This window comes from Cervus canadensis, chromosome 21, assembly GCF_019320065.1.
Source record: "Cervus canadensis isolate Bull #8, Minnesota chromosome 21, ASM1932006v1, whole genome shotgun sequence".
In the NCBI taxonomy this organism is placed as follows: Eukaryota; Metazoa; Chordata; class Mammalia; order Artiodactyla; family Cervidae; genus Cervus; species Cervus canadensis.
Genome location: NC_057406.1, coordinates 14719378 through 14740212, shown reverse-complemented (window position 1 = coordinate 14740212; position 20835 = coordinate 14719378). Strand labels below are relative to the sequence as shown.

At 49.8% G+C, this 20835-nt stretch overlaps 1 protein-coding gene across 4 annotated transcripts in view; it reads right to left on the bottom strand.

The window, feature by feature from the left end:
- Nucleotides 1–261: 261 nt before the first annotated feature.
- The window catches only part of NTF3 (neurotrophin 3), a 78428-nt gene continuing 57854 nt past the window's right edge, over nucleotides 262–20835 (bottom strand). For 2 of the 4 annotated variants that reach the window (XM_043441619.1, XM_043441622.1), the window contains exon 2: nucleotides 1325–2420. In XM_043441619.1, the coding sequence (XP_043297554.1) occupies nucleotides 1638–2399 (762 nt within the window). In that variant the 5' untranslated portion in view covers nucleotides 2400–2420 and the 3' untranslated portion in view covers nucleotides 1325–1637. Of the gene's footprint in view, nucleotides 2421–8665; nucleotides 8806–20835 lie in introns of all 4 variants that reach the window. The other 2 variants (XM_043441621.1, XM_043441618.1) reach the window with 2 other exon arrangements.

Here is a 20835-nt window from a genome sequence, read left to right as displayed (position 1 = left end):
TGGTATTGTGGCCTGGGGAATCCCATGAACAGAGAAGCCTGGTGGGCTACAATCCATGGAGTCGAAAATGAGTTAGACACGACTGAACTAAACAACAACAACAAAGTTGAATTCACAGAAGCAAAGAGCAGAATTTCGGTTGCCAGGGTTTAGGGATGGGGAAGAGGAGGAGAGTACAAATTTCAAATTTTAAGAGGAAGAAGATTTGGGGGATCGAATGTACAGCTTGGTGACCACGATGACAATACTGTACCGTACACCTGAAAGGAGTGATGAGTAGATTTTAAATGTCTCCATAGTAACAACAATGGCAATTACATGAGGTGAAAGGTGTGCTAAGTAACCTTACAGTGGTAAACATTTCACAATATGTACATGTGTCAAATCATCACATTGCACACCTTGAACTTACACAGTGTCACATGTCAATTATATCTCAATCAAGCTGGGGTGGGGAGAACAAAATGAAACCCTAAAATCAAAACCATACAGAGGAGCACAATACCTAAGTAAGGAGAAGGAGAGGAGGGAAGGGTAAGGAACTTCTGTTCTTGAATATCTACACCATGCTGGGACTCTGGGATGCCTACCGTGGTTATGGGGCCTAACCATGGCAGCCTGTGGGGTAGGCAAGCCCCACATCTGACTCTGACTCCAGGAAACCTGGGTTCAGGGTGCCTTTAAAGCCCTGCAGTCACAGGGAGGAGCTGGAATTTGAACCCAGGTCTGACTCCCTCCTGCAGCACCAGCCTTTATCATCAGTTCCCTGTGGGGCTGCAGGAGGAGTCAGCAGAGGATGGGGAGGCAGAAGAAACTCCTGGAGAATCTATCAGGACCACATTTCTCTTCTGTGTGCAGATGACTCACGTTCCACTGCTGCTCCTCGGTAACTCTACAATTATTACTGTTACAAATAGTTAAAAAAACATTTTCCTATGTGCCTCGGAAGATGCAAACCACTTTTACACAGAGCAAAACAAAAACCGAAGCCAAGGGGAAAAAAAAATAATAATTCAACCCGTAACAATCTCAAACCCCCAAACAACAAATGTGCTGAAAAGAAACTTCCAAAACGAAAACTGCCAGATTCGTTGTTATTGTTCTGGGACCATAACATCGGAGTAGATCATAATTCTAATTGGCAAAAACTGACAGCAGAGGAAGGCGAGGAGGTTCTTGGACAGTGAGCTGGCCCGCCAGAATTAAGAGCCACTGAGCATCCCTGCGGCGGAAGTGGCACCAGTTCTTTTAATTAATGAATCAATTATGATGTATCCGGAAAGGGGGTGTGGAACTGTGTCTACACACAACTCTGACATCAGCCGATTTCAACAAGTTTACTAAAACGACAGCCACGGCCTTTGACAATACTGAATGCAAAATAGTGGTGTACACAGACTTTACAGAGCAGCTCCTGGGAGCCGGGTTACAGAATCAGGTTTAACAGATGGGAGAAGGCCTGAGGGAAGCCAAGCACACGGATTTTATTGAGAAAAAAGCTTATATACTGTAAGGGTTGCCGAAGTTTAATAAATAAAGGTCAACTTATAATATATAAAAACAATATAAACATTTATATGCTACATGCATATCATATAATTTAAAGTAATAATTTATATATGGGGAGAGATGCCAAGTTATGTTCTGCCGATCTTTCTCGACAAGGCACACACACAGGACGTGTCTATCCGTATCCACCGCCAGCCGACCAGTTTGTTGTTTTCTGACGTCAGCGCGCGGACGTAGGTCTGGGAGGTTTTGCACTGCGAGTTCCAGTGTTTATCATCAATTCCTCTGCAACCGTTCTTGACAGGCCTGGCCTCCTTACATCTCGTCTCATAGAAATATTGTTTGACGGGGGAGTTGCCGGTCTTGATCTCCCCCAGCACCGTGACCTGGTGTCCCCGAATGTCAATGGCCGACGACTTGTCGGTCACCCACAGGCTCTCGCTGTCACACACGGAGTACTCGCCGCGGTGGCTCTTGTGCTCCGCGTACCTCTTCCTCCGCGCCGTTCTGTTGGCCACCATGGGGTTGCCCACGTAATCCTCCATGAGGTACAGGGGAGGGGGCTCCAGGGGGATGCTGTCACTCAGCAGGACCCGGGGCGAGTTGTAGCGTCTCTGGTGCCGCAGCAGTTCGGGGCCCATGGCCGTCACCGGCTGGAATTCCGACTTGGCGGGCTCTCGGGGCGAGGCCTCCGCTTTGGGCAGCGTGCTCTGGTAGTTCTCCTTAACGTCCACCATCTGCTTGGAGAGCTTGTTTTTTAAAATATCTGCCTGGATCAGCTTGATAATCAGGGAATTGAGTGAGTCTTCCGGCAGACTCCTTTGATCCATGCTGTTCCCTTGGACGCCACGGAGATAAGCGAGAAACATCACATAAAACAAGATGGACATCACCTTGTTCACCTGTAAGATCTGAAAAGGAAACACGGGTGTTAATAGCAGGCGGTGGTGGCTGCATCTGTATCATTTCTGGACCAGATACCTGAGCCTGGGGATCCCTGTGAGGCAGGACAGAGCTGAGTACCACCATACAAGGAGAGCATCAAAATGGCTCTGTGATGGCCAGAGACAGAGGCTGTCTATTCCTCTCCCCTTCCCCTCTTATTCTCCTAGATGTCCAAGTGCCTTCACCCCAACAATCCTTCTTCCAGCAGTGTGGCTGGGTGAGAGGGAAAGAGGGGTGTGTGTGTGTGTTGTGTGTTAAGAGAGAGAGGGCAAAAGAACCTGTCTCACAAAGACAAAGAAAATCACTGAAGGGCCACAGCCTGGAAGAGTCAGGTCTCTCCCGAGGACCTAAAGCAGCAGAGGAGGTCACCTCTGGGCATTCAGCCTGGATCTTTCTCGGACGGACAGTACCTGTCACCTATGCACCTAAGGTCTACCATCTGCAGCCTTCTGCTGGGTGAACGTGACATCCTGCCGTTTCTTTAAATGTCCCTTGAGCCTGGAAAGACCACATCTCGCTCCATCTCATGAAGAAACGGAACCTGAAAATTCTAAAGGTGCATACACTATGTTTCTAATTTAAAAATATCAGCAGCGGCAGCCTTGCAATTGTGTCAAGAATCAGAGTTCTTTTGCCCACTTCACTGCGGCCCCTGGGGTCTCTGGAAGGAGTGAATACCCTGAGGCTGGGGGTTGGGCCAGCTGCCCTCAATCTGCAGCATCAGAGAGGGGTCATCGTTGGCCAGCCCGGCAGAGCAGTCCTCCTGCCCCTGTAATGTCTCACTCTGTGAGACGGCCTGAGTGTCAGGGTTCTCTGCCGAGCTCTCCGATGGACATGCTTGCCAACGTGCCCACCTGATCCCCAGACGCCCCCTTCCCAAGACAGCAGACCCCCCGAAGCACTGCCTGCAGAAGGTGGAGTCTCAGCTCAAATAAATGGGCTGCACTTGCCCCGAAGCACAAGAGTCCCTGTCGATTTCTCTTGTCTGATGTTTTAAGTTTCCCACTATGAAACGCTGCTCTTTCAACGGTTCTGTTTCTAACTCTGCCGTCTCCTTGGTTCAGTGGCATCTTAACCCATCAACGCTTTCGTTCTGTTGCCATGGTGGAGCCTCCACTTGGGGTTTCTGCCGAGTCCGTGTGGAATTAGAGGGCTGATCTCCACATACCTTCATGCTGGTCACTCCCTCCCTAGAGCACAGCCCTGGAAGGAGAGGGTTCTGGTGCGGGAGGGGTGGCCGCCCCTCAGACCCTCCCCAGCGCCCTGCGCTTCGCCCCACCCGCCACGGGTGCTGTCACCACCATGGCAGCCGCCTCACCGTCCCCGGGGCTCTGCCGTTTCCTCTTTAAAGCTCTAAGCATGGAAAATCAAATCCTTCCCTTGGCTCACCTTGGGTATTTCCAGAAAGACTACAAAACCCAGGGGAAGAAGAGAAGGGAAATAAACAAAGGTGGCACAAGACACAGAAAATCAGTCCTGGGACTTCCCTGCTGGTCCAGTGGCTAAGATTCTGCACTCCTGAGGCAGGGGGCCTGGGTTCGATCCCTGGGCAGGGAACTAGATCCCACATGCCACAACTAAAAGTTTACATGTCACAACTAAAGATTCCGCATGCCATAACTAGAAGACCCTGTGTGCTGTAACCCTGACCAGCCAAATAAATAAATAAAAACAAATACCAATTATAAAAAAGAGGAGAAAATCCGTCCTGCTTACCATGGCTCAGAATCTGCGTCTGAGCCCGCCCAAGCTAACTCGCTCCCAGGACTCACAGATGTGGCCTCTTTCCCCATTTTGCCTGGAGAGCTGCTCTGGTGTCCCCAAAGGCCAGCAACGCTGCTGTCACTTTCCTCCAGCTTCCTCCTCCTGGCTCCCAGCCTGTTTCTCTGATAAGGGGAGCATCTTCCTTCCATGGGAACCATTCTCTGGACAGAAAGAAACTGATTCTTTCAAGGTCAAGGCTGAGCGAAGGATTCTAGCTTTGCTGACCCCACCTACAGATGGCCCCCCAGGAACGGCATGATCCTGGGAAAATGGTTCCCATGGAATAACTAATCTCCCCACCCCAACTCCAGATAAAAGTGATTTTCCCCTTCAACCTTGCAGGCCCAACAGAATGAAACTTGAACAACACAAAAAATATGGCATCCATGCAACTAGAATTATACCGCCTTCTCCCTTCCAAAAAAGACAGATGCCATGAAATAATTTGGGATGGAGAGGCTATCAAGAAACAATTTAATGTATAGAACAGACTTTTGGACTCTATGGGAGAAGGTGAGGGTGGGATGATCTGAGAGAATAGCATTGAAACATGTATATTATCAAGTGTGAAACAGATCACCAGTCCAGGTTGGATGCATGAGACAAGTGCTCGGGGCTGGTGCACTGGGATGACCCAGAGGGATGGGATGGGGAGGGAGGTGGGAGGGGGGATCAGGATGGGGAACACATGTAAATCCATGGCTGATTCATGTCAGTGTATGGCAAAAACTACTACAATATTGTAAAGTAATTAGCCTCCAACTAATAAAAATAATTGGGGGAAAAAAAAAAGAAACAATTTATGAACTGCACCCCGCCCCCCCACCCACCTGCCCAAGCACCATCTCCATCAACTAAGAATATGCAGGCTACCTGCTCATACAGAAATTGAACAAGTGAGGTGAGTGGAGGGAGGTCCCAGGTGGAATAAGAGTCCATTGGTAAGGTCACTGCAAGGGTGAGTTGGAAGGAAGAACCTTGATGGATTGGGCTGCTTTATGGGGAGTGGCCTGTGTATGGAACCAAAGGGTGTTAGAAGCAGAAAGGCATTTACTCCAAGTCCTTTATTTTATATGGGCTTCTCTGGTGGCTCAGATGGTAAAGAATCTGCCTGTAAAGCATGAAAGCGGGGTTCGATCCCTGGATCAGGAAGATCCCCTGGAGAAGGGTGTGGCAACCTATTCTAGCATTCTTGCCTGGAGAATCCCATGGACTCAGGAGCCTGGCGGCGACAGTCCATGGGGTTGCAAAGAGTCAGACAGGACTGAGCGAATAACACTTTCACTTTTCACTTCATTTTATAGATGAGGAAACCCCAAACTGCAGTTTAAAGAAGAGGAGAGACACAGGAAGTGGGGGGCAGGGGGGGTCTCCGCAGTCCGAGACCAGCGTTCGGTCTCAGACATCATGATTGGGCTCCCGTGCCCCACCCCGAGCCCGCTGTTCAGCAGCCACTTAAATAAGCTTTACAACCCATGTGGCCCTTCCCCTTGCACACTCTCATCGCCTCCTCTTCTGCTGAAATGTTGCTCACTCTTCAGCACCCAGTTCAGAAGCTACCTTTTCCATCAGGCTCCCCTGCTAACAGCAGCCCAACCTCCTCTGCATGCCCACGGCGTGGTGGCACTTGCACAGCCCTCTGGGCACAACGCGGTTTACTCACTAGACTCTGTCCTCCAAGGCCAGGGGCCCCCTCCTTCCTGTCTGTGTCCGCCTCTCCCCTGAGTCCACACCACAGTGAATACAAAGTGGGTGCAGTGGATCAGAGATGGACCGAGGGTGGCTGAAGGCAGAACCAGCTCCCGAGGCTGCAGGGCCAAGAGCAAACATTTCTGAGGCAGAGTGGTGGCAGGAGGTGTGACCATGTTAGAAGCCACGCTCCGAATCCCCAGGCGCATGTTCCACGGTTCCATGCGGCTTCACTTACAAACCCCACAAAGATAAAATTCTGCAGAATTTCAAGATGGTAACCACAGAGTGTTACACTTTGAGTTCAAGGTCCCCTTTCTGGGTGTGGGCCCCTGTGCAATGCCCTGGCTGTAGGAACTAAGATGGTTTGTCTTGATGAAACTGTGTTAACATAATAGATGGGGGGAAAGTGGAAACAGTGACAGACTTATTTTCTTGGGCTCCAAAATCACTGTGGACGGTGACAGCAGCCATGAAATTAAAAGGTGCTTGCTCCTCGGAAGAAAAACTAGGGCAAAACCAGACAGTGTATTAAAAAGCAGAGACATCACTTTGCCGCCAAAGGTCCATATAGTCAAAGCTATGGTTTTTCCAGTAGTCATGTACAGATGTGAGAGGTGGATCATAAAGAATGCTGAGCGCTGGAGAACTGATGCTTCCAAACAGTGAGGTTGGAGAAGACTCTTGAGAGTCCTTTGGACTGCAAGGAGATCAAACCAGTCAATCCTAAAGGAAATCAACCCTGAATATTCATTGGAAGGACTGATGCTGAAGCTCCAATACTTTGGCCACCTGATGTGAAGAGCTGACTCACTAGAAAAGACCCTGATGCTGGGAAATATTGAAGACAGGAGGAGAAGGGGACGACAGAGGATGAGATAGTTGGATGGCATCACCGACTCTACGGACATGAGTTTGAGCAGACTCCGGGAGACAGTGAAGGCAGGGAAGCTTGGTGTGCTGCAGTCAATAGGGTCACAAAGAGTCGGACATGACTTAATGACTGAACAACAACAACAACAATAAAGGAGTGGAAAGTCATTGTTTGTCAAGAGAGATGCGCAAAGGCCACAGGGTACCATGAGTCAGGGTGATGTGAGCAGGGCTGTGGACAGGAGCTGCGACTTTAGTGCAACCTGGCTGGGAGGGCCTGGGGTTATGGACCATGAGAAAGGCCCCTGAAACCATCTTCTTTGCTCTCCTTGGCAACAGGGCTGGGGAGAGAGGTCAGAGTCATCAGGGAGGAAGATTTCATCACCAACACTGCAAACTGCCCAACCCCGTGAGCAGATCAAAGCAGACTGACATGCAGTTGATTTATTGCTTTTCGATTTTCTATAGAGACTTATGGAGGCTGCTTTGTTTCTACCATCCCATCTACCTCTGGGAGCCCCAAAGCAAACCCTGCCACCCCCTCGGGTTCCAAACACACAAATTCTGCAGAAACATCTGGCCAGCACTGGTGGAGGTAGATGGGGGGAGGACAGATGAACAAAATGAATGATATAAAAACTCCCAAATGCCCCTCGGCATAAGTCCAAGGCATAGTTCCATTTCTGGGTCTAGACTGTCTCTTACCATCAAGTCCAAAAACCTTGTCATGATACTTTGGAATCAGCTGCAGGTTGGTAAGTGTTTCTAGATTATTTGCAAGGCTGCATTAAAACACAGCAGGCTTCCTGCAGACTTCACTTTGATAATCTGCTTTCAGCTTTTTCGCACAGAGCAAGCCCAAGAATGTTGCTAGTAAAACGCACCCTAACACAGATGTTGAAGCCGGAAGGGGCGGTAGATAACCATCTCATGTTTGCCATTAAGGATGCTGAGACCCGGTGTGGTGTAAAGTGAGCTGCATAAGGGTCACACAGCTACATGACGCAGAGATGGACAGGGGAGATTTGGCTCTTTTTTAAAAAATTATTTTAAATTTTAATCTAATTAATTTACTTTTGGCTATGCTGGGCCTTCATCGCTGCTCAGGCTTTCCCTAGTTGCAGTCAGCTGAGGCTACTCTTTGTTAAGATGCTCCAGCTTCTCATTGCAGTGGCTTCTCTTGGTGTGGAGCACTGGCTCTAGGACACAAGGGTTCAGCAGTTGTGGCTCCTTGGCTCTAGGGCACAGGCTCAGTAGTTGTAGCACATGGGCTTAGCTGCCCCAAAGCTTGTGGGATCTTCCTGGACCAGGGATTGAACCCGTGTTCCCTGCGTTGGCAGGCAGATTCTTAACCACTGGACCACTAGGGAAGCTCAAGATTTGGTTCTTAAGTGCAACAGAGGTCACAAGGCTCAAGCATGATCAAGGTCACTGTCGGGGTGGATCATGACGTTGCTAGGAAAGCTCTCAGCACCGTGCCCGGCACAGAGTGATCCGCTGGACATGCTGGATCAATGTAAACCTGAGTTATTGGTGGCAGCAGAGATGCTGCATCCTTGCCCTCCATGCGCACACACTGGGTACCAGAGGTCTAGCTCCCTGGTGTGGGGAGTGGAGAAGGAAAGACAGTGCCTGGCAAGGCGCATCAGTGAAGGTTTCGATTCAGAGAGACTTCTATGCTCCTTTTCGAGTGGTGACTGCAGGGTACAGAGACTCCCGTTCAAGCAATGATCCTACTGTGTTATCCTCATCTGCATGTCACCTCTTGGATGACATGGCCACACCCTTCTCACACCCCAGTCCTTGTTGTCCGGCCCAGGGCTGCTCTGTCATGGAGTCTCCAGGTCTGTTTACTGAATGAGCATCGACAGCAGGCAAGACCTACCAAGACACGGCTTCCTGGCCTGGGATGCTGTTTGGGCTTCTGCCAAGCCTGGTTTGGAAGCCAATCAACTCTGCCTTCTTCTCCCAAAGAAAATACAGGCCTGGCTCTGCAGCAGGCCAGGGTCCCCAGGCTCTTCTCGGCTATAATTGGAAAAAGACCTGTTAAAGACCCCGGCAAGCCCCCTTCCTGCACTCTCCCCAATGCCCCTTTCCCCCGCTCAGACTTTTCCAAGATCCCGACCAACTCGCAGATGCTATTTTCCTCGCTCAGAAATGCTTTCCCACATATGGTGTTTTCCCAGTCCCTGGAGCAACATTCCTACAAGGTTTCACCATCCCTCAAAATACTCAAAAGAGAGCAATTTCTGATTCCTCCTTTCTGGCTTGGTGTACAACACACAGAGAGGGGCTTGGGGTCTGCAAGAAGCAGCTGAAATGGAAGAGAAGCTGGTGAGGACAGAGGTACAGGGTCCGAGGCCACAGAAACCCGGGTCTATCAGGCCACACACGGCAGACAGTGGCCATCGCTGCTGGGTTTCATGTCACCACTCCACGACTAGTCCCCTGGCATGGCGCGCCACCTCCCGGTCACAAACCTGGAGACCTTGCTTTTTGCACCTGTGTATGCGTGCTGTTGCTCAGTCATGTCCGACTCTTCGTGATCCCATAGACTGTAGCTCACCAGACTCCTCTGTCCATGGGATTTTCCAGGCAAGAATACTGGAGTGGGTTGCCTTGCCTTCCTGCAAGGGATCTTCCCGACCCAGGGACTGAACCCGTGTCTCTTACGAACTCCTGCATTGGCAGGCGGGTTCTTTACCACTAGTGCATCTGTTGCAGCTGTGGTGAGTGAATCTGTAGCCTGGACGTTGGGAACACCAAACACAAAAACGCTCCGGGTGGGGTACTGACACCGCATCTTTCATCTTGGTAATAACCCCTCGGAGGTAGGTACTAATGATGGGGAAAAACCAAGGCATGCGGACGTTTAATAATTAGCTAACAGGCAGCAGAGCCCAGATGGGATGGCCGTCTGGCTCTGCAGCAGAGGCCCTGTGCTGTCTGTTGTCTGTCTGTCTGTCTTGGCTCTCATACCTTCCAGAGGATGCTCAAGTTCCAAGCCTGGAGTCAGGACAACTCAACCTGGCAAGCTGATCACCTCTCCAAGCAGCTTCCAGGCAGCTCTCCGCAGAGTTTCCAGGGGTTTGAGGCCACCACTCCTGTTTCCTCCTGCCAGACTCCCTAGCAAAGTGTTCCCCAGGGAATGAAACAAAACCGGGTCTCCTCCCATCTCTCTTGCAGGTGGCTGTCGCATGCTTTGCATCGTGGGGCATGAATGTACCACCTCAGACCCTGGGTTTGGTCCCAGTGCTGGAACTCGGGGTGTGACTTACACAGAAGGCCCAGAGGCTCTGTTCTGGCTTTCCTTGGGCAGGAGGCATGAGATCAAAGGTGGAAATGCTTTTTAATGTGCCAAGCGTTGAATATGCGAATTCAAGAGGTTTCATTACATCCAGGGCAGCCACATCTGTCTGCGATGAGAGTGCTTTCTGGCTGGAGTGAACCAGCACGCTGGCCAGCTGCGGCCAGAAGGACCTCATTCCCTGGAGACTTGCTGCAGCGATGACCTGGTCTCTGACGAATGCCAAGGGCCCCAAAGACCACATCCTGCCAGATAATCCTCATATCTTGTTCAGCGAGTGGAAGAGGAGAGAGGTGGGAAGGCGAGAGATTTAAAGCCGAATGACAAAAGGGAAAGGAATGTGGTGGAAATATTAAACTAAGGCCTTTATATAAAAGGACCGGCTAGGTTCGTTCCCCTATTTTAATTGCAAAATTAATTCAAATTGGCTTTGTTCTGAACACGGGTCCCAAGGCCTTAAAATGAGTCGGCTGGGACCACATGAAGGTGTTCTGACCCCTGACAAGGCTGGGAGCTGGGAGAGAGGGGTCCCAGCGGAGCCTCCGCTGGGGATCAGTCTGGTTTGGCTTAATCTCTTTATTAATGATCCGGAAGCAAGAGAGAGGAAAAAGTGGCAGATTAATTAAAATGCACAGATGACGTGTAGGGGGAAGGCGCTACAAACACGGGTGAGGACAAACCAATTACTCCCCAGCCCCCCGAGGGGCTGGCGACCTGGAAGGAGCGGGATGAGATTAGCCTGGAAACACTTAGGTTAACTCGCTGGGGGCGAGATGAATCCAAAACCAACAGAGAGGAAAACACTTATGGAAGAATGGAGGGAAGGAGCGACTTGGGGTGGCTGGAAGGATTGGATGAGAAATGAACCCACGAGTACAGGCCAGGCGGGTGTCCGGGGCCCCATTTCCCCGATGGCTCCATGGGCGTCCCTCAGACCCACCTCGCTCACTCTTAGCACATCTCCAAGGGTGGCCACTCTGACCACTCCCTGTCTTAGGAAGCACGCGTGTGCATTTTCAGTTGTGTCCGACTCTTGGCGACTCTATGGACTGCAGCCCGCCAGGCTCCTCTGTCCATGGGATTCTCTAGGCAAGGATGTTGGAGTGGGTCGCTGTGCCCTCCTCCAGGGGATCTTCCTGACCCAGGGATCAAACCCGCGTATCCTCTGTCTCCTGCATTGCAGGCAGATTCTTTGCCTGCTGAGCCATCGGGCAAAAATACATAAATTGAGCTCTAGAGAGGGTAAGAAACGGAGCTGAGGTCAGAGAACAGTTCACGACTCTCAGCAAAGATGCTGGCGAGCATGGTCTAAATTCCCCCCAAAACCAAAAAGACTCACCTCTCTGCTGTATTTGGTGAGACTACATGTGAGACCCCTGATACCTGGGTAGGTGTGCATCACACAGCCTCAATACAGGGCAACAGCAGAGGCAGGGAGATGGATTCCTACCCTGTTCCTTAAAAGCGCCTCATTCTGCACACCTGGGGGCAGAAATGGCAACCTGCTCCAGTATTCTTGCCTGGAGAATCCCATGGACAGAGGAGCCTGGTGGGCTACAGCCCGTGGGATCACAGAGCGACTTTGAGCATGCACTCTGCATAGCTCCTCTTACTGAAACTTTCTGAACCCAGGTTCGGAAACCCACTGACACAGACAACCCTTGGCTAGTATCTAAAGGAAGACAAGCTCCTTGGCTTTCAGGGGATCCTGGCTTCCCGGTGGAAATGAGACATGCGGTCAACAGGGAAGGAGGGTTCTGGGATGAGGGAGGATGAAATAGAGACCTGAGAAGGCTGACACCTCCCTCAGAAAGGAATTGCTGAAACTGGTCCCTCTTGGAGGCCAGAAAGTGAGGACTTGTAGTGGTTTAGTTGCTAAGTCGTGTCTGACTCTTTGCACCCCCATGGACTGTAGCCTGCCAGGCTCCTCTATCTATGGGATTTTGCAGGCAAGAATACTGGAGTGGGTTTCCGTTTCCTTCTCTTCTTCCACACCCAGGGACTGAACCTGGGTCTCCTGCATTGCAGGTGGATTCTTTACCCACTAAACTGCCAGGGAAGCCCATAAGTGAAGACTGGAGACCCCTGAACGGGATGAGGAACCAACCTCCCCCAAAAGCAAGCGAAATGCCCTGAGCTGGAAGTCAGTCGAGAGCTGGGAATTGCTTTGGCACAGCTACTGGAAGAGGAATTTTACATCATTCAAAGCACCCCCTCCTTGGGCCCCAAGGCCGTGAGAGACGGAAGGTATGGCACATGTCAAAACAAAGTGCACTGCCGCGCTGAGAGGAAGGTAGCGTGGTTACTCCCCGGGCAGGGAACCCTCTGGCTTGGCCCTGTCTTGGCAGAGAGATCTGAAAGGAGCCTGGGATACCGACACAAGCCCCAGGAAGCCTAGATTCACTTTATCCTTTCCATCCTACGAACTCTCATTTCAATGGCTGGAGCGTGAACACGGAAAGATGTGCACATTGAATGTCTGAATCAATCCAGCTACTGGTCATAATGGTGATTGTAGTAAATTCTGTTTTCTTTGTTCTGGGCACTAATACTCATCTGCCACTGTGCTCAGAAATGTGCGTGCATGGGCTTGTGTGTGTGTGTGCACATACTGTAGCTTCCCAAGATAGGATAGGTTACAGTCGAGTTATTTCCAAATTCCTGTATCCTTTCATAGGCTGAGACATCTTGATTTCAGTTTCATTTTCTGCATCTGGGTTAACTCCATTTTTCCAAGTGAGGAAACACACAAGGGGAGATTGCTTCCGTTACACAGACAGCTGGGGGTACGGCTGGCGTGAAACTCTTAGCATCAGAGAGTAATCACCCCAAGCAAGTGAAACTTCCTGTTCTAGACGTTCGCCTTGCGTCTGAGCTGGGTTTCTGTGTCAAGCATACGCATAACACACCCAGCTGTAAGTTAACTGTATTGGAAAGCTTCTGACTATCAGTCTTTAATCATTATCATCATGATGATGATCAATTATCTACTTTGTCTAACCAGCCAAGGGTGGGCCTCAAAATGGCAGGATTAAGGAAGTCAGCTTCATCCTGAGAGCGGGGAGCAAAAGGAAATGCCAAGGCAGGACTCCCCTTCGCCCTCAGGATGCCTCTTCTAAACCAAGACCACAGCTGGCTTGGAAGGCTCAGACCTATGACCGCACCGCCAGAGTAGCGGCGGCAAGGCTGGGGTCAACCCAAACCATGATGGTTTGGCCCCATGAGGACTGGGCCGCAGTGAGTGTGGTCAGAGGGTAGACTGTCTCCTCCAGGCTTGGCGATGGGGCTTGTGTCAAATATAAACCCCGGCCCACAGCCACCCTCCGTTCAGGAGGATGAAGGACTGGCACATGGTCCTCGTCTGTTTGGCCTGGATGTCTGTTCTAGGAAACCGTGCTGTCGGGGGACTCGGAGGGCCAAGGCTTCCTTCCACGCTGCTGGGCGTCCCCTTCCACGGCTCGCCCGGCCACCATCATTCACCTGAACTCCCTGCCAGGTCCAGAAACCAGGACAGGAGAGGCGCCTGCATGGAGGTTTCCTGAGGCTCTCTGTGCCCACTTAAGGGAGGCTGGGATGAACACACAGGAAGAAAATCCGTCTTCCACCCAAACCCAGGTGTGTGGCAGGCACTTCATAAACGTTATGCTGCTGCTGCTGCTGCTGAATAGCTTCAGTCGTGTCCGACTCTGTGAGACCCCATAGACGGCAGCCCACCAGGCTCCCCCATCCCTGGGATTCTCCAGGCAAGAACACTGGAGTGGGTTGCCATTTCCTTCTCCAATGCATGAAAGTGAAAAGTAAAAGTGAGGTCGCTCAGTCGTGTCCGACTCTTAGCGACCCCATGGACTGCAGCCTACCAGGCACCTCCGTCCATGGGATTTTCCAGGCAAGAATACTGGAGCGGGGGTGCCATTGCCTTCTCCGTAAACGTTATGATCCAGACCCAAACTGTTGACAGACTCAGGTTCTGGGCAGCGGGGCAAAACCAGAAACCAATCCAGAGCTTGTCCTCTGAAAGCAATTTTGGCACCACCACTCTGGACCTAAAGCTGTCTTTCAGAACGGACACAGTCCTCATAATCGCTGATAATAATAGCTAATATTTACTGAGCCCCACCATATGCTGGGGACTTTGAGAGACACTACATGGATTATCTTAATTCATCTTCACAGATACAACAATCAACCTCACTTGTCAGGTCAGGAAACTGAGGTACAGACAGATTAAGTTGTTGTTTCTGAGATCACACATCAACCGAGAGGCAGAGCCAGGATGCAAAGCCCTGGGTGAGCCTCAGGCTGTGTTTTTAGCCAATACCGCAGACCACCTCCCAACTCATTCCACAGAGGCTAAGGCACCTGCCACCTGCTTTCAGGGAGCAAGGTGGGGAGCCCCATGCTGGTACCCTAATACTTCTTTCCTTATTCAGAGAAAGAGACCTCCAAGACAGGTCCTCGGAAATGCAAGGGGTCATTACCCTGCCTAAGGCTGGGCATCACCAATTCACAGTGATTGAGAAGCATATCTGTGCAATGCCAGGCAGATGGGCTCACTTATTTGTGCTTTTAGTTTCCCCAAATATTACCCATTCCTTTCCTCCATCCTTACTGGATGGTAAAGAAAACAAAGAACCCAGGGTTTTGTGTTTTTTTTTAAATTGCTGGATTTGGGAAGATAACACAGATTTCTGATTATTTGGTTTTCATAGATTTTAGCATATTGACAAGGAGAAGTGAAATACTGTGGACTCAGGACTTCCCTGCTGGCCCAGCAGTGAAGACGTCACCTTCCAGTGCAGGGGGTATGGGTTCAATCCCTGGCTGGGAAGCTGAGATCCCACATGCTTTGAGGCTGGAAAATCAAACCATAAAGCAGAAGCAGTATTGTAACAAATTCAATCAAGACTTTAAAAACGGACCACATCAGAAAAAACCTAAAATATATATATATATGTATATATATGAACCCTTGCTTGGCCCTCTTTGTGAATAAAAAACAACTCTGCCACTGACCAGCTTTGTGGCTACTGAGGAGCCCATAGTCACGGCTCATCCCAGGGTCTCAATTCCTAACAAGCTTTTCCCACAGGGCTGATGCTGGTATTTTGGGCAGGACAGTTAGATCTTCATTGTTCAGTTCTGTCTCTCACCCATGAAGCTCTGCCCCCCACCTACTAAATGTCAATCATGTCCCTCAGACGTGGTGACAACCCCAAAAAAAAGCTCTCACACTTTCCCAAATACCATCTGGGGAGGCCTTATCCCTCCTGGTTAAGAATCACATAACAGAATGCTGGTGGACTAAAGTGGTCCTCAGCCATTTTTGACCTTTTTAGAATGTGATAAAAAATGAAAGAAACTGTCCCCTAAAAAAATACATGTGCACACACAGGAGACAGCTTGCATAAAAAATTCCAGGCAGTTGACAGGCTCCCCAAAGCTAATCCAGAGACCCACAGATCCTAGGTGAAGAATTCTTGAACTAAAGAGTTTTTCAAAGCTTCTAATACCTTGTGTTTCTAGGACCTTCTGCCAACCCTGAGCCATTTCTTCACCAGTCAAATCATCCTCAGTACTGGCCTCATTTTCTGGTCCTTCCTGCTTCTCCGTGTCCTTTTAAAGCTACCGAGCCAAGCACTGGCATCTACCAGCATCTCATATAATGTGAAGGTTATAGCAGAAAAACAACCTGCCCCATATGCAGTGACAAATTAGTGAAGGAGTCAGAACCAGAGCCAGCTCTCCAGAGGCCCAGAGCTGTGCTGCTCATCTGGAACAAAGCAGAAAAGTAAATATAAGGACACTCAGAGGGAAAACTGCTGACAAGGCGTTTGCCGACAAACTTACTTTGGGAGGCACAGGGGAACTGGGATCAGTGCAGCATAAGAAATGCTATACTGTGAGATGGCTGGAGCCCTTGCAGCCTGACTCAGCCCAAGAGGTAGCCTATAATGTAGAACTCTTCCCCTTTTTCTACATAGATCTATGTAACATCAGTACCATTGTCTAGTGACATCCACATGGCTCAAGAGATTTGGAATTTCATGCTGTTTCCCTTCCATCTCTGGCCCTGACAGCACTCTGGATGACTTCACCTCCAACCTGATGGCTCTTCCATCCATTTCCATCCTTCTGGTTTCCTGACTTCCAAGGCTAGGCTGTAAGTGGCCAAGTGGCTTCTGTCTGTTATTGGGGCCCCAAGCCACCATGTGGGTCACTGACAGTTAAGGAGACCACCCATGCTAGAGACCCACTCTCCTCTACCATGGTCTTCCAGCCAGTCTTGCCAAGGCACTCAATCATCTTGCAGGTGGACTGGCCTTGGTGGTCCATGCCAAGCCATCAGCCAACCTGTCAAGGCCACCTGACACAGAGGATTCTCCCAACCCAGCTCTAATCAAATCCCTGACCCATGACATCATAAGAAATGATACAATGGTGAGTTGTTTTTTATGCTGTCAAGCTTAGGGTGGTTTGTTACACAGTGAAATGGAAAAAGTACAGCGGACAAGAGGTGTCACCTTTTAAGTGTCACTGATGACACTTCATTGTTTGCTCAGAAGTGTCTGAGAACATTCCTGGAGGACAGATCTAAACCAGAGCTCTAGGATCATAACCTGAACCACGGAGAACAGGGCAATCCCCACCAAACGGTCAGGCAGCTGAGGCTCTGACTGCAAAGGGGTGATGCAGAGCCAGGGGGCTCTTCCATAAAGTGAGGGAATCAGGATAAATCTTTGCAGGGCCTGTGCTCTGCCCACCCTTGGGGGCTGAGACCAGGCTCTGGGCTCCCTGCTGTCTGTCTGGTCCCCGTGGACACAGAGGGTGGGAGATGGCTCTTGGGTCCTACTGACCCCCTGCATGTAGAGAGGAAGGCACATGGCCCCAGGGGCTCTCTGGGGTTCCCCAGGAATTAGAAACAAGTAAGGACAGGCCGGGGAGAAGCCTGGGAGACAGAAAAGAGAAACTCTGGGTCAAGTTTGCATTTCTCATTATTCCTCCAACCCTTCTCAAATTCCTTTTGTTTAGAAACCTCCTTGAGTTTCGGAAGGCGGCCCCTCCCCCATCCCACCCTGGAAAAGCCTAGGAGCTTTCCCCCAGCCTGTAACCCTTCTGGATAACATGTTCCATATGTCGGTCACTCTCCGCAGGAGACGCACGCTCCCTTTTCCCGGTCACCTCCTCTGTGGTCCCCCCTCAAGCCTCTCCCTCGATAGCACAAGAAGCAGTGAGGGTTTCCATCAAATTGGAGCCCGTGGAAGCAGGGCGTTCCTGCCACTTTGCCTCCCGGTGCCCCGGGGCGCGCCTGCCTTGGCCCCAGCCCACCACCACCGACAGCTGCAGGAGACCCTCCTTTAAAGGGCCAGGGCTAACTGAGCCGCTCTGACCCAGCTCACCACGTTGCTGGCTGAGACAAGGCACACAGGACCTATTGTTCTCCTCTCTCCCCCACCCGCCCCTCCTTCTGGAGCTACCCACCGTAGTAAATAAAGGCTGAAGATTTTTCCAACACAACTTCTAATGCTTTGGTGGTGGAGACACATGCAGACCTTCCATCTCTCCTCCCTTGACCTCTACCCCACGCCCCTGCCCCTCTCCTCTGCATCTTATGTGGACTAAGCTTGACTCTTGAAAAATGCAATGCACACTTCACATTAGTTTTGCTGGATTTCCCAAAAGACCCAAGAAGATAGGTTTCTGCTGTTCTGGCAAGGTTGAGTCGGAAGGGCTGAAGATGACCTTGAATAGGTCCAGGGACAGAACTGTGTGGAGCGCCTCTTCCTCAAAAGCACAATTACAGTTAAAGGCTCCAGGTCTCCATGGGTGCTCAGGAGAGCAAGCAGAGGCTGCCGTGAGGCAGGCAGCGAGGCAACCCCTTCATCTAACCAACAGAGCCAGGAGAAGTGGGTAAAGCATCCATCAAGAAGCTGAAGGTGTTCCAAAACAGACAAAGGGGGCAGGCAGAGAAACTGGGGACATGGCAGAGCCACCTGTTCTCTTAAAGAAGAAAGGATGCTACATGGAGTACAGACTATATATGCCAAGGACTGCAGTTCAGAACTTACATCCCACTGTGTGTAGCTTTTTGGGTAGAGGTGAAGTTAGGAAAATTATTAAGACAGGGTATTGCTATTTTAATGGGATTCCCTAGTGATGCCAGTGGTAAAGAACTCTCCTGCTGAGGCAGGAGACATGAGGGAGGAGGATTCGGTTTCTGGGTGGGGAAGATCCCCTGGAAGAAGGCATGGCAGCCCATTCTCCTGGAGAATCCCAAGGACAGAGGAGCCTGGCGGGTTACAGTCCATGTGGTTGCAGAGAATCAGACATGACTGAAGCGACTTAGCACACATTGCTATTTTAAAGCTGAGAAATTTAGGGCATAAGAGGAGGTAAGCAATGAGTTCAAAGCCTTCAGAGCCGGAACCAGAAACCTGTTCTCTGACTCCTGATCCTACACTCTCGAAAAGATAACCCTCTCTAGTCTCAAAGTCTTGAAGAATCCAGAAGACAGAGCACACACCTATAGTTGTCCAGGAAGTAGAAAACCTCCATGTTTTTTAAAAAAACTAACTTATTTTTGGCTATGCCGGGTCTTTGTCGCGGCACACCAGGCTTTCTCTGGTTGCAGCCAGCAGGGGTTACTCTCTAGTTGCAGTGTGCAGGCTTCTCTGGTATCAGAGCACAGGCTCTAGAGGGCAGGCTCAGTGGCTGTGGCGCATGGGCTTAGCTGCCCTGTGGCACGTGGAATCTTCCCAGGTCAGGGACCGAACTCGTGTACCTTGCATTGGCAAGGAGGATTCTTAACCACTGGACCACCAGGGGAAGTCCGAGGTCCTCCATTTCTCAGTTAACTTTAAGAGAATCCCTGGAGCTACAAAATGCATACTGTACTTTGCTCTAGGCTCACTGTGTCTTGGATGCATTCATTTACACAAAGTGGATCATTTCCCAAGTCGGGCCATCTCTAAGCGCAGGAGCATCATTTGTGTGGGGGGAGATGGGCAGGGCTGGTCCTTGGCTCAAGGTCTCCACCTACTTTTCTCTAAGCCTCCCTCAGTCTCCCTCTTCCCCCATTCCCGGCTCCGTTTCACTGAGGATTTATTGTACTCTGGAGATCAAACAACTGGCTAAGCAAAAGTGTTTGTTAAAAACAATCTTTCTCAACAATACCTGCATTAAGAAAATGACAACATTCGTGAAGGAAAACATGTCTGAGGATGGGCTGGGATGACACACAAGGCTAATGAGACACCCGAATGAACGTAATTGGGGGATCTGACTTCAGAAGTTCCAATTATGCTTGATGGGCTTGGCAAGGAACCCTGCAATTTGGTGCTAATGAACGGATTAACAGAGAGGGGAAGTTGGAACCCAAGAATGTGCAGGAATGTGAGTCCTAACCCTGTGCTGGGCACAGTAGAAGGGCCACAGAGGACCTGATGAGCTGAAGTGGGAGAAGGTTAGGGCTTTATGACAGGAGGTCATTCCTGGCCAAGGCTTCAGCTCTTCTGCCTCTGGACCAATCTGCAAAGCATTACAGGCCTTCTACTTTGGGAAAATCTATTTTGGTTTACTAGAAAGAATGTTCTAGTGAGTTTCCAGGCATGCAGTCGAAATGACCAGCTTAACTGGATTTAATAGAGAGGATTGCAAAATACTTCTTTCCAGACCCGAGGCTCTGGAAGGCAAAACATGAAGGCAAAATACTCCACAACTGTTGGGGACACTGATGGGGTCACGGCGATGGGTGGGAGCAGAGAGTGACCTCTACCCTGAAGTGGGTGAGTCAAACGGTGAAGAGAGGGAAATGGCTGCAGACTCTGGTCAAACCGAAGGGTCTGGAAACATACTGGCGCTGATTCAGAATGTGGAACTTTTGATCCTACAACATGATACGTTTGAATTCCCCTTGGTGATGTTAATAACACAGTTGGCTAGTGCCACACTGACAGAATTTATGAAACAAGGACTCATCCAAGAACAGGAAGGAATGACCTCAGTTTGTACCCTACTTGCGCCTCTGAAAAGGCTGAGTGCAAATCACATTTCTGTGAATTGAATTATATGTTAAAGATACTAGGAGGGTTTGCAACAAAAAAATCATATTGTGAATTCCTATGGAAAGCAGTAAATAACTACTTTCTCATCAAATATGTATACACACACACACACACATATTTCACTACTTTTAGCTTGAAGCAAAGTGCATCTTTAAATGTAGAGCAAGTATGCTGTAAATATGCTACGATTCCACAATGAACACGTGTGCTTTGAAATATAATTCTTCACCAAGGGAATAAGACTTATTCTTTGATTAGATCTTCAACTATCTGGGTGCCCTGTTAACATGCATAATTCTCCATGGCTTACTCTTTAGGAAATCAGAAACTGGGAAGAAAAGAGGCAGGAGAATTTTCTGCTGGAAGTTCCCATATCTTCCACTCCTGTGCTTTAAACAATGTCAACCTAAGTGCCCCAAAGAAAAACTATGACAAACCTAGACAGTGTATTAAAAAGCAGAGCCATCACTTTGCTGACAAAGGTCTGTCTAGTCAAAGCCATGGTTTTTCCAGTAGTCACACATGGATGTGAGAGTTGGACCACAAAGAAGGCTGAGTGCCGAAGAATTGATGCTTTTGAACTGTGGTGTTGGAGAAGACTCTTGAGAATCCCTTGGACAACAAGGAGATCAAACCAGTCAATCCTAAAGAAAATCAACCCTGAATATTCACTGGAAGGACTGATGC